At 39.9% G+C, this 16,800-nt stretch overlaps 1 protein-coding gene across 2 annotated transcripts in view; it reads left to right on the top strand.

The window, feature by feature from the left end:
• si:dkey-112m2.1 (transmembrane protein 132C) overlaps nucleotides 1–16,800 on the top strand; it is a 175,839-nt gene that overhangs the window by 140,085 nt on the left and 18,954 nt on the right. For both annotated transcript variants that reach the window (XM_031278033.2, XM_031278032.2), the window contains exon 6: nucleotides 10,675–10,818. In XM_031278033.2, the coding sequence (XP_031133893.1) occupies nucleotides 10,675–10,818 (144 nt within the window). The remainder of the gene's footprint in view (nucleotides 1–10,674; nucleotides 10,819–16,800) is intronic.

Raw genomic sequence — 16,800 nt, 5'->3', positions numbered from 1 at the left:
TTTCAAACTCAATAACATTCGCTTTGTTCTCACATTCCCATAGCATTATAATCACAGCCATTAGGAGGAAGCTCAACAATTGTTTTTGGTCATGGGTGAAAGCGCCTTTGTCTAGAATAATTAGGGTTTGGCCAAATTGCAGCTTTCTCCATATTGACTCCAAACCAGCGTCTAACAGATAGTGATAGACTAAGACAACAAGAAAACAAAAGGATTAGTAAGAAGTTGTGTCCTCTGTGGGCACCGAGAAACCGATATGTCAAAAAGAAAGACGTCCTCATATCTGTAATTTAAACACAGTGCTATCACAGCATCAGGGCAGGCCAGCGGTATCCAAGCAGGCTGCCATCAGTCACACTGTCACGCTGTCAGGAACTGTATTTGGAAATGGCCTGGCAGAGCACTAATAGGCTGTGCAGTGCGGCTATCCACCGGCATACTAAGTGTCTTCAAGGCAGCATTAGCCATCTGCAAGCGGCTATAATGTCCCTTATAGCTTAATTAAGTCCTCTTGTGTATATATGGGCCTCTAACTCACTGCTCTATCTTTCTCCTGTGCATTTTGACAACATTAACTCTCCCTTTCACTCTCACCCCTGATGGATTCAGCCTTATGCACCAGGCTCGTTTCTTATCCCCAGTCTTGATTATTCTATACTACATGAGAGAGAGACAGAAAGAAAAACAGAGAGAGAGAGAGAAAAAGAGAGAGAGAGAGAGAGAGAGAGAGAGAGAGAGAGAGAGAGAGAGAGAGAGAGAGAGAGAGAGAGAGATCAAAATAAGGAAACCCAACATTTTTAGGGTTCTTTATTTTTTTTTATCTCTCTCAGTTACAAACATGCCTGCATTTAAGCCAGACAGATACCGGAGTTTTGAGGCTGATACCTCCAATATTTGTCTGACATAAACAAATAAAAAAAGAATTGATAAGGATCCCTTGATAATGGTGACACTATAACTAAAATACCTCTGTGGCATTTCAGTGTTTCCTGTGGAATGAGAGGGTTACTGTGGGGGCAATGTCCCCAAAACAAACAGAGTGACGTCGTGACTCATATTAAGGAGTGGTTGCATGTGCATCGGCTGGTCTGCGTTATATAGACTATGTCTGGTGTATGGAACGTCTGTATTATCGCCTTTAAGTCTGCAAAATGCTTTTTTTGTGTTCAGTTGTTTTCGTATCAAGCACATATTTCACTTTGTGTGTTACGGCTACATCATACTGGGTTTGTGTAATGTTTTTTTTTTTTTTTTATATATGCAAATTTAAATTTGATTCAACTAAAAATATCTCTATTAATAGTTTTTTTATGATGTTATTTCAGTCTAGGCATCTCATATTTGTATTTATTTAAGCTACATAATTATAAAGTGTTTTCTGGTTATGACAAATATATGTTAGAATAACATACATGCACAGATGCTAAGCACAACCATATTTTGACATCATTCTAATAGTTTTGGAAATATATCTAGACATACAGTATACTGTACAGTGGTTGCACTTATAGATTTGCATATCATAGAAGACTTGATTATAGGCACTGGCGAGGTCTGCGCCCTCCGAGTGCCCTTCTAGTTGACCAACATATTTACCTATATTTATTTTAGGGCTGTAATTAACAATTTTGATTCATTTGATCAACATTATTGATTAATCTACTTATTTTTTTCGAGCTATCAATTCGTTGTTTGGTCTATAAAAGGTGAAACAAGCCCTTGCGTCTACATTGCGAAGTGACCTTGGGCAAGATACTGAACCCCAAATTGCTCCCGATTGCTGTGCCATCGTTGTGTTAATGTGTGTGAATGTTCATCTGTTGAGCAGGTGGCACCTTGTATGGTAGCCTCGGCCACCAGTGTATGAATGTGTGAGTGAATGGGGTGAATGGTGCCTGTAATCCAGAGCGCTTTGGGTGGTCGCTAAGACCAGGAAAACGCTATTTAAACGCAGTCCATTTACCATTAATAAGCTAAAATCCTGTCAAAGATTTTCAGAGGCAGCAACGGTGGTAAAGTGAGTATATTTAAACCATAGATTTAAACTTGCATTTGCTGATTTTTTTGGGGGGTGACAGATACAACACAACAAATCATATGTTTATATGGAGAACTCAACAAAAAATGTATTTCATAAGCAAGGAGGCACTGTTGCCTTGGGGATAATAAAGTATATCTTATCTTCACTTGTTAGCTAACAGTTGCTTATTTATTAACCACAAATGCAGAGGGACATTATCATTTATTTTGAGTCACATTTCTGACATCTGACAACTGTAGGTCCATTATTCATTTTTGAGAAAGTTTTGAAAATCCACAATCCAATGTATCGATTGGACTTCTGCATACATTAGAAACCAGAGGCTTGCCCCTCTCGTTTAAAAACTTTGGCCAAGCTGCCTTCGAGCTATTGCTCATTTGCTTCACTGCAGTTGCTCTGTGGCCGGACTAGAAGTCAAGGCATCTTCCAAGTGTGCACATTTGTAACTGTGAGCATGAGGCAGTGTTGCAGAGGAAGTGCAACACTCTCACAATGAATAACACACACACTATGTGCGTGTACTCTTTACTGCACACACAAACTTTGTTTCACTCCTGCCACCCAACATCTCTCTCTTTCCTCTCTGGCCCAGGATGCAGCTTCTATGTCAGTCAGGCTTTAGTTTGAAGCTAAGCCTGTCCATTATGTAATTTGTTGTGCGTTTGTTTATTTTTTTGCTGGCTTGCTTTCCATCACCCTTTCCTCCTCTGTCAGTCTGGCTCGAGAGTCTTCTATCCGGCCTTCTGGGGCCAGAGTTCAGCACAGTGCAGCTCTGCTGGCTTATTCTCATCAAATGGCCCCGAGAAACAGGAGAGGAGCCCTCAGAAGCTCAGAATATGGACAGGCCGATTTACCACTGCTGACTTTGGTATTCCCTCGACTGATGTTAAAGGGTGAGAAAGTATGAGGAGGGAAAAACAACGCAGGCTTACTATTTAATCTCACTAAAAGTATTCAGAGCTCACAGTACACAATAACAAAATACAACAGATTGTCAGGCCAACAGGTTACGTGATAAATCAATATCTAATTAATGAGGAGAGTATAAATCACTGCAGGTCCTGATTTAATAATCAATACTGGAATTTCTTTCTCCTGGTCATGGCAAAATGCCCCCAACTCTTTATTTGCTAATACTGCAATTATAGCTGCTTTGCCAATTTTGTTTAATCAGTGGAGACACAGGAGTTGATTATTCAGCTTATTTTATCCTAACTTTAGATTCAATTAACATGCTTTTTACTTTTTATTTACTATGCGGTGAACGTGCGAAAGAGACAACATAATCTTAGTAAATTATTCTGTAAATTATTAATCTACACTCTACACCACACATAAAAGTTCTCTCAAACCTGGTAAAAAAGTTCAACAGCTGCACCTGAAAGGACTGACTTTTCTATCTGTTTTTGCCCGTTTCTATCACATCCCTCGTCATTTCAGTTATCAGCACCTTGCTCCAGCTTCTCTCCGACATTGCGGTGCATTATAACTTGGCTCCTGTGCCTTTTTCCCAAGCCATAACCATAAAGAGATTACATTCTATGAACACCGCTCTCCCCGCTGTATTAAAAAAAAAAGTAGGGAAAGAAATCCTGCAGAGAGGTTGATTCCCCTGCCCTTGCTTTCATGTTATCTCCTGCTATAGGCTGTGAGATGTTCAGATGTATGTGAGTGGCAGGAGGACACTGTGTAGGTGCTGGAGGAAATTGACTTTTTATTGATAATTGATGTGAACTGAATAGCTGAGAGTGCTGCAGCAGCAATATAAATCCTACTCACAAGCGCTGTAGGCCAACATAAAACGGGACCTGTGAGCTTATTGTCAATCCCAGTCGGTTAGTGAATGGTTGAGTTGTGGTTCTCCGTGGGTCTGAGGCATCTGTTCAGTCAATGAATAATAAATTGCAGGCCAGTGTTAAGCAGTGGTGAGGGCCCTGATCTAAGCTAAACATATCTCAGACATCTCCTTCCCCTGCTTCTCTTTTGTTTTTGTGTTATTAGTCTTCCCTGCTGTCACCTCTTGAGCAACAGTACACCTTCTCTGGTACAGGGTGTACTGTAGCCATTCGGCGCACTTTACACACATAAGGTGGTTATGTGACTGCTTATATTTAGCAACAATGATGTAATATATGGATATGTTGTTGCCTTACAGTTCTGGTCCAGTTTGTTTTCACATTGACTTTTTGCAAAAGAAACAAGAGCTGCAAGCTGAAACAAGGTATATGAACTGACAGGAAACTTATTGATTCATCAGCATCATGATTGCTAGACCCACATGGGGAAATCTGATTCTAGTTATTAGGAGTAATTATGAGCAGAATTAGTTGAAACCGCAACTGGACCGCATATATCATAAATAGTGACTAACAGACAGAAATGGGGCAAAAAGAAATTCTGTTGATATTTTTAACATTTGACTCATTTTTATACTCGTGCTGACGTGTATAAATATAGGCTATAAATTGCATATGCATCGGGAGACCGTTTTCTTAACAATACACGATAAGCAGATGGATTCAGATTTGTTTTAAACTTTTTGCTAAAATCACACATCTCTTAATCAAATTATTGGTCTTCTTAGCTTGCAGAGCACAGACTAACTGCACAAGAGACCCACCTTTTCAGATGGTCTAGTTGTTTAGTCTGCATCAGAGTTTGATTGACAGCTTTCACACCAGCCCAAACACACTGCATCGTTTAAACAGGTAAGGTGTGAAAGCACCACAAGTTTCCTCCCTCAGTCTAAAGAAATGCAGGTCAGATTAAATGGCAACTTAAAATTGCCTAATGAGTCATCTGTAATTATTTTTTTGTATGTTTGTGTTTGAGGATGTGGTGTGTGTGTGTGTGTGTGTGTGTGTGTGTGTGTGTGTGTGTGTGTGTGTGTGTGTGTGTGGTTATAGATAAACCCAGGCCATAACGCCTTTAACGGCCTGTGCTTGGTCCCAGTAGTTTAAAATAGTGGCTCTTTAGGCAGTTTTCAGGATCAAAAAGCCCTCATGCAGACTGGGAGACAAATTCAAAAGTGATTTCAAACACCCTCTATGGCCACCTAGTTAACAGATCTCAGGAATATACTGCACAGAGTTATATACCTTTTATTCCCCAGCACCAGTGTCTGTCCTGTCCTTGAGCTTGCTGACGTTCACATACTGTACGCTGACTATTCTCTAAAAAGGTGCTTTTGTAGGTTGTCTGCTACCTTACACATCATTCATCCAAACCATATCAGCCCCCACACACTCCACCCTTTTAGCCCCGCTGCAGAGACGTGTAATGGCCTTTTATCGATTCTTCCCTCTCTCACCGTCTTTCTTCTCTTTTCTTGCTCTCTTCTCTGGACTGCAATAAGAGTTTTTTAAGATAAGCTGCTGCGTGAGGCAGCAACTGTGCGTTTGCGTGTGGGTCATGTGTATGCATGTGTATGCATATGCTTGTGTGGCTAGGTGTATATGTAGCATATGTGTGTGTGTGTGTGTGTGTGTGTAGGCTTATACAGTAATACAGCCATTTGGAGACAGGTGTTTATCTGCATTGCGTGCAAAAGGCCTCCATGAACAGGACATGCATTTCAGCCCTACGTAACCCCAGGAGATGCCTGGTGAGAGGTGGGCAGATTTCATGGAAAAAACAAGCTGCCTTTTGTGCCTTCTGTGTCACTCCAGCTGTCTTGCCACATTTCACTTAACCCCAGTCAAGAGATTGTGTGTTTTTCGATCGTGAGTATTGTATCTGGGCTCACTCAATAATTCTTTGTGGCACCAACAGTTTCTATAACACAAGAACTCTCTTTTCATAGTGTTGTTCCACTGTTAATGACTCCTTAAGTGAAAAGAGACACTTCCCATCACACATAGACGTACGGAACACACAGAACATTTTTACAGGCGCTTATTTGTCTCCAGAGACTGCATTTCCAGACTCGCGTTCTCCTTTACCTTGTTATGGTAAGCTAGTTAAGCCTCCTTGTGCACACTTCTCAAATGTACTTTCAAATTCGTGGGATTTTTTCCTTTAATAAATTGTCCACATATTTTACGACCTTCCACTGCAAGGCACTTGCTTTTTGACAGTCATAATCAAATAGGACTCTGCCGCTTTCTTCCGACTTTCGGTACCGCCATGATGCCAGGCAAGGGGCATGGACTATGTTGTGTTCAATTTGACATGGAATGTCAGAATTTCTGGGTTCCCAGTCGGAAACTATATAGGTCTATGACATAGACTGTATAAAACAGGTCTATGGTCGGAAATGTCAACTCTGAAAGATATAACGTTATTTGCTCCTTGAAAGACATTGACAAAGACGAAAACTAAGGCCATTTACGTGATCATTTTATTATAGTTAGTTTTGCAAACAGACATTACAGTTTTAGTTAGTTATCGTTTTTGTGAAATGCTTCGTTTATATTTCTATTTCGGTTAACAACAATGTTTTTTTACCACCTAGTTTACGTTACTTTGTTCGTTTTCGTTAACGATTATAACCTTGATAGTAACACATGGTCCACCTGCCCATAGTTTTGTTCTTCATTTCAATGCTTGGGCAAAGAAAAATAATTAAGACGTTTTTATTAAACCTCAGCCTTTTGTGGGACCGTACTTTGCATTATTTTGGATTTGGGGTCGTTCTGTAAAGAAAATAAGAAAGAAATGCACTCTGTACTACTCGTTGCCACCTTCGGTAGAGAGGGATAAAAACATTATTCAAAGAATACCAAGACTATTGACAATCCTGGAAGAAATAACTTCCAAACAGATGTCAGAGAGAGCTATCAGAATAATGTGATGTGCTAAAGAAACAAGGCAGAAAAGGCATCTTATTAATAGGCTTGGAATTCCTTCATATAGTGGAGCTTTAAATGATAGATTTCTTTTTCAAAAGGAGCATGAGGGTGAAGAAACAAAGCAAAACAGTGAGGCACCAGTTCTGATGAACAAAGAGCTGTCTGGAGAACAGTTTTATTTTGCCTTTCAAAGGTTTAGGCGTCTTAGTAGTCTTTTATTGCAACTAAGCTGTGATGAGCAGGATCCCCTGTTACAGCGTATCCTCTGTACAACCAACACACTGAGAGCTAAGGGATTACCAGACGTTGTCTTAATTGATCTCATTATCTTCTTCCTCCTTCTCTATAAGGCCTTCAATTCCAAAGTGAATCTTGTGATAACTCTTTGTTTTCAATTTGACATAAAGTACTATTGTCAATGTTTTTTTTTCCCCACTTAAAGGGTTTTTCATGCATAGAGGAAGTTTTGGCGCGCCCCAAAGAGGTTTTAGCCAGCACCAAAGGATGTCGTCCACGTCTGATTTTCAGCAGCCAGCCTCCCTCTCATACACAGCCACTACTGTATCTACACATGCGGCTGGCACTGATTTGACTGGATCTGAACACTCCGCTGTGAAGCTAACATTAATGGTCAGAGTCAGGCTGTACCTAGTCCCGCATTGCCAGACCTTCCTCTACAGCGCTGCGGAGGAGGGTCTGGCTAGTCCACACAGCAATCGGGGATGGGAGAAAAACATGCTGTGGTTTATTGGCATTTCTTTAAACCAAGAAACCGTACAGAGCAACGACGCATCTGCAAAATAGTCTTGGGAAGGAATTTGTTATGGTGGAACATGTGTACGGCAGCACCGGAGCAATCCTGGAAGTGGAACGTCATGTTCCACTAAAACAAGTTCCTTCCCGAGGCTATTTTGCAGAGGAGCTGTTGTTCCATGCGGCGCATAGCCCAAGACGATTGTGATTAATATAAAGAAATGCCAATAAACCAGAGCACGTTTTTCTCCTATCCGCGAATGATGTGTGGACTAGCTAGCGAGACTAACTGCTAACATAAGGAGAAAACGTGTGGATTTTGTTCTTTTAAAAGTTGATATGTAGAAAACATTCCTCACATTATTTTTCATTTATTGATGTTACCCACAAAATGTCATCTCAGCAATCCTGAAACAATTAGTCGATTAATCGATTAGTCAATAGAAAGATCTAGATCTAATTAATTGTTTAAATAACCTACCAAGCAAAACATTTGCTGTTTCCAGGTTCTCAAGTGTGACGATTTGCTGCTTTTTGCTGTCACACGTCATTACATAGTTATACATATATATTTTGGACTGTTGAAAACCAGTTCTGCAAAAGTTCTGTATTTTTCACATTATTCTGCCTACTCGATTATTAAATAACACAATAATACAAATACAAACAATAGTTTTGCAGCTCTAGCTCGTAGGACAGTGTCATTTTGAAACATGTTTAAGTGCAACAGTCACACTTAACATCCGTGTGTTTTATGTAATTCCTGTGGCAGTAGGTATTACTCCTCATGGCTGCTCATCACCACGTTGGGCTACTTGAACACGTTTCAAAGGTACATCTGATGCCTCAGATGGCAACAATCGTCAACAAATGCAGAAAATGTGGCCCCCTAAAATATATGGTATTTAAATTAATTTTGTGAGTATAGAGAACACATTAGCAGCAAGGCTTCAGAGCAATACTAAAAATAGAAAGCATGTTATTTGTACATATGTTTCTATACATTATACTGTAAACATGCAGTTTAGTATATTATATATCTTATATATTTCTGATCTTAAACATCATATACTGAACCAACACTCACTCAGATTTGCTGACAAAAATGTTCTTCAGTCCAGCTTGAAAACAAATGGGGGATGGAGCTTTTGCTGTTTGTGGTTAAACAGCTGAGTAAGTGCTACTTTGAAAAACTTGCTAAAAGCCTGTGTGTACACATTTGACTTTTCTAATTTGTAGCTCTGTGACTTAGGTTGTTTTATTTGCTATTTTTGTGCACTTAGACTGACTCTTCCAGGTCATTTAAAAATGTACATGCTGTATTTTACCATTAGTGGGTAATATTTGTATTGTATTTTACTTTAGTCATTATTTGTTTAGTGTTTTTATGAAGCACTTTGTAACTAGTGGTTGACAATGAGGAAATATTGTACCTGTTTATTGCAGAAAACACAATTGCAAGTGTGTTACTACTCTGAATGTGTGTGTGTGTGTGTGTGTGTGTGTGTGTGTGTGTGTGTGTGTGTGTGTGTGTGTGTGTGTGTGTGTGTGTGTGTGCGTGCGTGTGTGTTTTCTACTCTCAATCATCATTACACTTAATATGTCTGTTTCGAGACATTTGGTAGGTCAAGGTAACGTAGTTAAATTTTAGTTTTTTAGTTAAATTCCGAGCTCTCAATGAATGTGAGTAGTATCAAGGCAATTGCTTTAAGAACTAATTAGGAGGAACTAATCTTCCCCTAAAAACAAACATGAAAATCCTGTCTTAGCATATACAGTAAAGGAGAAGGTGGATAGTGGAGGGAGCAGCAAATGGCGTTAGCACAAGGTATCAGCAGCGTAATAGTGAGAAATGAAGTGCCGCTCACTACATCTGTAATTAGATGGTACTACTTCGCTGGTAGCCAAGCAGCTGATGAATGAGCCACTGATGGTGAGACATGAAAGAAACTGCTGATGGCAGCTGATAAATACTAATGCAATGTTCTATTTATGTTAATTGGGAATTATGAACTACGGTAATTAAAAATCTTAAGTACTGTTCACACGCCAACTTACTAGTTGTCTTACATTTGCTGTTTCCCCTTCTTTCTGTGTTTGTGTGTTCTGTGTTTTAGCTAACATAGTTCCATTAAACACGCGCTTATAAAAACAACTCTCCACAGCTGTTTAATTTACATTTGTGTGTATTTAAGCAGGAATTGAAAACGGGACATTTTTACGTTGGAGCTGTTGGAAGAAAATGTTTTCCTCTTTTAGCGGTAGTTCCAGGAACTGCTCTAAGCTGTACTGTAGTTTAGTCCTAGCAAAACAGCATATGATCATATTCCCATAATATTGGCGTATTACTTTGAGACTAATGATCAATATAAAATGTTCTTGTCAGTTGTATTAGCGTATTACATATATATAGGTATCTGGTCTGCCAATAAGTACATTCCAGTACTGAGGTTATTTAGAAACTGTGTCTTAATTAGAGACTATCCCCAAATCAGTAATTTCCGCAAATGGCCAAAAACGATGTATGTTGTAGTAAGCCCTCTAGCAGCCATATTATGACTCGTGTCCGTCGGGAGCAAAGGAGGAAGTCTTGGTCACATTATTATAGAGCCATAAAGTACACATAGGGAGGAGATCAGGGTGGATGAATGGCTCCTCAACTGACGTCCTCTGCGTAAGTGTAGCGTTCTCAAATTGCGTAAGCTGGCTTTGTCCACAACTTCTGAAAATTTTGAAATGCCCATAGAGATATTACGTGTGCGTCAAAAATGTTTTCCGATTTATTTTGCCTGGAACACAACAAGAAATAGTTTCTCAGTCTGTATTGTTTAGATTTTTTCTTCTCTTCATTTCCAGCAGTCTAGGTATGGGAAGTGCATTGCTGCATCCACCAGTTAAAAACAACAATGGATTTGGTCTTGGCAAATGGAAATGGTGTACGTGTTTATTTGCATATAGAGCGGGGAAGTGAGATCTGATCAAAAGTGGTCCCTCAAGATGCATGAGGAGACGCATGTTAATGCCAGGTCTGAACAGGGCCTGTCTTGTTAGCACTAACACTGATTTGTGTCTTTCTGTTTTTTCCTGCAGGACACTGAGATCCTTAACACAGCTGTCCTCAATGGGAGAAGCATTGCCGTGCCAGTAAAGGTGGTCACCGTAGGACCAGACGGAACGGTCTCCGATATAACAGAGTCAGTGGAGTGCAAGTCCACAGATGAACAGGTTATCAAGGTTTGTGGGGGTTGGGTTTTAAACAGCTGCTATTTGTTTGACCTTTTTCCAATTTGTCTTTAATGTTTTACTGCTTCATGATAAGCGTTCTAGTTGTTCGTGGGTGGGTGAGCAGAATGAACAAAAGGTAGCTGTGGTGTAGAAGTGGTTTGTGCACATTAGTCTAGGACGCAGAGGCTGAATTTCCACCAGCAAAACAGGGCCTGGCTTTTTCTTTTTTGGTATGCCAGCAATTGAGAGCTTCTTCTCAGGTCACAAATTGGAAATCCTTAAAAAAGGAATCAGCAACAATTAACTGTTTTCATTAAACAGGCTGCTGAAAGAAGTTATGCAGACATTCTTCAATAGATCCAGATTCATCAAAGAACAAATTCTTTATGTTGGACACATGTAGACGCACGGTCATAGAAAGAGCATATCTTTGGATTATTATTTTTAAATGCCATTTTCATTTTCATGTTTCCATCAAGGACACCAAGTGACTATGAAAGGAAATCTAAAAGAAAAGAAGAAAAAAAAACAGCCTAACCGAAATTAATTGCGATTAATATGAGCAGTGAGAGAAGGAGCAGAATATAAAAAGTTAGCTGTAAAATAAATTTGAAAAAAAGACAGAAAGAAAAATAAACTACTAGGCTGGGCTGTTTTTGATCATCTTGTAAGCGAACATCTGTACTTCCTCATCTGATATGGAGGAACCAAAATTCCAGAAGACAGTGGCTCGGATTCATATTGGACAAAATTGCAACTCCAACCTCCTTCTGCTCATTTTACTTGCCTTAAAGCAGCCATATTATGCTCATTTTCAGGTTCATAATTGTATTTTAAGGTTGTACCAGAATAGGTTTACATGGTTTAATTTTCAAAAAACACCATATTTTTGTTGTACTGCACCGCTCTCTCTCACTGCTGCGGATCCTCTTTTCAGCTGGTCTCTGTTTTAGCTACAGAGTGAGACCTCTTTTCTTCTTCTTCTTCTGTACTATCTTTGATTGCACTGCACATGTGCAGTAGCTCAGATGTAGATCATGTCAGCTAGCTAGCTCCATAGACAGTAAAAGAAAGGCTGTTTCTACAACTTTGGTCAGTTACAAGGCAGGATTAGCTGGGAGACTTCTAAATGAGGGCGCACATGGAAGTAGTTCTTTTGTAGATTATGGTGAACTTGTGTGTGTTGTAGCAGTGCTTTGCTATTGAGAATGAGGTAGCATGCTAACGCTACCGCTACCGCTACGAGCTAATGGTTGCGGTTAGCCTGCTCGTTTCGGCTTGTGACGTCACAAGCCGTGCCGATTTTGAACAGCTCACCCAGAGACTGAAGGCAGGACACATTCAGGAACCGTATCTCACTCTAAACAGCATGGGTGGATTTTTTTCAAAGTTTGTATGTGTGTGGAAGCACCAGAGACACAAAATAACACCCAAAATCCCAGAAAAAGTGATTTTTTCATAATATGGGCACTTTAAGATGTTAAAATCATGGTATTGGTATATGGTATGGTATTGCATCGCATATACAGTATGTTATGAAAAACATAGTATCAATTAGGTCATTTCCTGCATTAAAAAGGTTGTTTGGAAGCTGACTTTATGACCCAATGTTTGCAACTTCATTACCAATTGCTAACAACATGACTTTGACAAACCATAAAAGGTGACAAAATGTTCACCCTGATTGATTTCATATCTTAAGCAAGTTTCAAAACTCTGTAAGTTGATTTTCATTGACTTTCTGAAAGTTTAGGTAATTCATCTCAAACCTTGTTTGGGAACCTTTGGGAAACGTTACACAGGATTTGTTGTTAATCTACAAAATTCAAAACCACTAGTATAATCCAGTAAATAAAGGTGATATGTAGGATCTTTACTGTTGCAACTTCAGATTTAATATCTGACCTTCACCATGTCCCCAGTGTATTATGCAAGAGAAGAAATGAACTGTTTGTTCTTAATTGTGAGTACATGCGAGAGAAAAAGAATAGTGTTGCAAGTGAGTCTGTGTTATATTGAGGAGCTGATTGGGTGTGTTTCTGTGTACTGTAGATGCATATCAGAGAGAAGAGAAATAGCAGATCTCTCAAAGGGTTTAATTATCCGCTGAAGAAGTACCACACATTGTGACGCTGACCTCGGTAGCGTACTCCCCAGCCCACCCATCTAGTTTTGGAACAGTAAGCGATACCCCTCCTCTCTCCACCCTATTTCAAAGGAAACTCAAAATAAAACAGATCAGGAAGCATCCCCATCCTCCCTCACTGTTTCAGAAAAACTTTGAGAAATAAGTCCTTCTCGTAGCATGGACCATGGTGAACTTAACCTGTAATTACCCTAAACCTGGTTTTCCTTCATTTTACCCCACCACTACAAATTGTATCTGTTGTGCATTACCAACAACTCATTTTCAAAACATTGCATCATTTTTTTTTGTTGACTTTAGAGCTGAAACGATTTGTCAATTAACTGGTAAGTCAATCAACACAAAATTCACCTAAAGCAATTGTGATAATTGCTTAATCAGTCATTTTTAACAATTCACTTGTTTCAACTTTTCAAATGTGAAGATTTGCTGGTTTTCTTTGTCTATGGCCTATGATATCTTTGGGTTTTGGATGGGTTTTCAGACCAAACAAACAATTTAAAGGTCCCATGGCATGAAAATTTCACTTTATGAGGTTTTTTAACATTAATATGCATTCCCCCAGCCTGCCTATGGTCCCCCAGTGGCTAGAAATGGTGATAGGTGTAAACCGAGCCCTGGGTATTCTGCTCTGCCTTTGAGAAAATGAAAGCTCAGATGGGCCGATCTGGAATCTGCTCCTTATGAGGTCAGGTTACCTCCCCTTTCTCTGCTTTGCCCACCCCAGAGAATTTGGCCCACCCATGAGAAAGAGAGAGACATCATGGCTTTCAAACGAGCAAAGTGGCAGTTGGTCAAGGCCACACCCCCACCCTCCACCTTGCCCCCCACCCCTCTCTCCTCCTCAATAGCATTTAAAGCTACAGACACAAAAATGGCACATACTAAGGAAAGCTCATTGTGGGACTGGCTCTAGTGGCTGTAATTCTGCTGCTGAATTTCGGGAAAGAGACTTCAGATACATTAGGGGACCAGTGAAGCCTATATAAAAGCATCCAAAGAGCACCATGTCATGGGACCTTTAAAGATGCTGCCTTCTGGGAAAACATGATTGTCCCCATTACCCTCTGCCATTTTATGGACCAATTGGTTAATCGATTCATTGAGAATAATCTAAACAAAAAAATAAATAAAAATAATTAGCCCTAATTGATTGCCTACGTTTTTTATAGCACAGTGGCATGAACACAATCTTGTGACATAAAAAGTTGCTTGACATAGCTAATCTATCATCATCTATCATTTGCATTCCCCCTAATCTGAACAGTTAGTGTGTTGGTGGAGCTCAGTTACATGTATAATACACCAGTTTAGGGAAACGCTCTGCAGACAGAAAGGAGAGATGTGACACTTCACTTTGCATTATGCATTTATTGCTCATTGCTCAGGCAGAGGGGCTACGGTCTACAGCCACTGGCAGTGACCATAACTGCAGCTGCTCTCCCTGGCTGTGGGTATGATTATTGTTCAGACTATGGCTGTTGCATCTATGGTGCTATGGATATCGCTTAGGTAGATGTACCCCAGCTACTCTTTACCCCTCCTATTAAAACACTGCCAAGAAAGCATTGTTAAGCCATGCAGGATTTGAAGAGGGAATACAAGTATTCCTAGATGTGGCAAAATATTGCGAGGGATTGCAAAAGTTATTGCAAGGGTTCAGGGTAGTTCAGGAAAAAAAATTCAACCATGAGCCTTCGGGGGGCTCCGTAATACCACAGTGAGCACTCATCCTTTAATTTATCAGTCCCTCCAGGATTTTGAGGCCTTTTTTTGATATTTTTGCGGCCCAAAACGCCTGATTTTGCAGGAGCTTTTGTAAAAAATTGCAATAAAAGTTGCGATGTCTTTTGTATTTTTGTTGCAATGAAGTTGCGGGAGACAGTGAAAGTTGCGAAAAAAGTTGCGATTTCTTTTTTTTTTGTATAGTTCTTTAAAAATAAAAAGGAAACTTGTTTCGGGGAGAATAAAACTACTGTGGGCTGAGATTAACTAGTAACCTTACCAAAAAGGCTCAGGATGCTGCAAATGTTGGTATAATATGAAAATGGCTGGTAGATTTAAGACAAAAAATTATAATTTATTGAATGAATCAAATATGAACATATGTGTCAGTGGCTTGTTGATCTTTACATTGTTAATTTCCTAACCTGGGACACACATTTGGTTTGATAAAGTACTTATTGGACCTTAACTTATCATTGCACTTACAATAACAAGCGTAGCTGTCCTCAATTTAGATCATCGTGTCGTCTCATCTCCGGTTTCTCCTGCATCCACCGTGTGTGTGCGCGTCAGTAGCGGGGGGAGCAGCCCCGCCCCCGCCCGCTGCAGACAGCCGACAGGGTTGAAACAGCAGCCGCTGACTTTAGAGTGAAAAAAACGTTACAGCGTACATTGATGTTAAAATCTATACAGTTTGGCAGGACGGTCTGAAATGTTTTGCACGGTCTTTCGCTGTACGTTTTGTTGGTAAATGTGAGATGTTCGAGTCTTGTCTTCATATCGGAAACCAGCTCTCTCTCACTCCCGCTTGGTCAGTGGCACTCAGAGTCACATTATGTTGACGTAAAGTCTGGCACGTGGGACTGCTGGGATTGGTTGAAGTCGCGGGAAACTCCGGTTATTGGTCAAATTTGCGGAAAAGTTGCGGTGATTGGTCCAAATTGCAAGTCGCACTAAAGTCATGGTGATTGGTTGAATTTGCGTGAATTGGCGCGATCGCGACATCGCGAAATCCTGGAGGGACTGATTTATTTTCATTCTTTTTCGAAAGTTTCACTATCGCCTGGCAGGCTATGGCGAGCAGCAGTAGAGCTTACTTGACTCCCTGTTGTTGCATTGTAGTAAGCTCTGATGATTTGGTCATATCTCTCAATGAAAAGGCTGACGTTGGGCCACCTTCATCACACACAAAGACAACAGCAGATTTTGAAATAGTTCCTGTTGCAAATGCAGAACACTCCCTAATATAAGTCAGTCTATTTGGTTGTGGATTGACCAACCCTCTACTGTTGAAATGCCCTCCTCTAGACATGATGTCCATGTTGTCCCTTTCGATGTCAGTCACCTACTCTACCCGGCATTCAGTGCTCTACAGTAACAAGTGAGGTCAGGAATTAGCATGACTAAGTGGGTCCTTGCTGCTTTTGACTGGCCTCCAAGTCATATCTATGATTTGTGAATGGGCAAAACTAATATTGTTAGAATGTGAAAGTGAAAAAGAATGAACAGTGGAGAAGGTAATTGTTTATCATATCAAATCTAAAAACTACCTTGAATGAGTTGAAAGAGTTTACAATAGGCATATATCCTCCAGCAGGTTTTTATTTCTAAAAGGCGGATTGATTTTAATATAAAGTGAGACAAGTAGTACTATGAAGCTCGACGGACACGAAACAAGCAAGTGTTTTGATTATCTGTTTTAAGAAGAGTTGTACAAGATGTTTCTCCTTTCAACACAGTGATGTAGCCCTGAGGTGTATTTAACAAACCACCAAACCTCACACTAGGATATGCTTATTATTGTTTTAGTTAAGACTTTATGGTTTACAATGATGGAAGGTGCACATACTCACTGCTCTAAGCAAGAATCAAAAGGAAAATATCACTTACACTCAGTGCCCTGAATTTCAGTTAAGTGTTACGACAATTGATTTTTAGGGGATTAAAGAAATCTAAACATCCTTTAGAAATGGCCACAGCAGAAATGTCCCAATACTGTACAATGTGAGTGTCAAATGCTCTGCCCTCTTAAGAACTGGAAATTTGTAGTCAGTTATTATTTCAGTCATAAACTCCTCTATGCATGCCTCACTCTGAATTGGATCCTGTGGTGTCCCTAT

This window comes from Sander lucioperca, chromosome 1 (genome assembly GCF_008315115.2).
Source record: "Sander lucioperca isolate FBNREF2018 chromosome 1, SLUC_FBN_1.2, whole genome shotgun sequence".
NCBI lineage: Eukaryota > Metazoa > Chordata > Actinopteri > Perciformes > Percidae > Sander > Sander lucioperca.
This window is presented reverse-complemented; position numbering and strand designations above follow the sequence as displayed.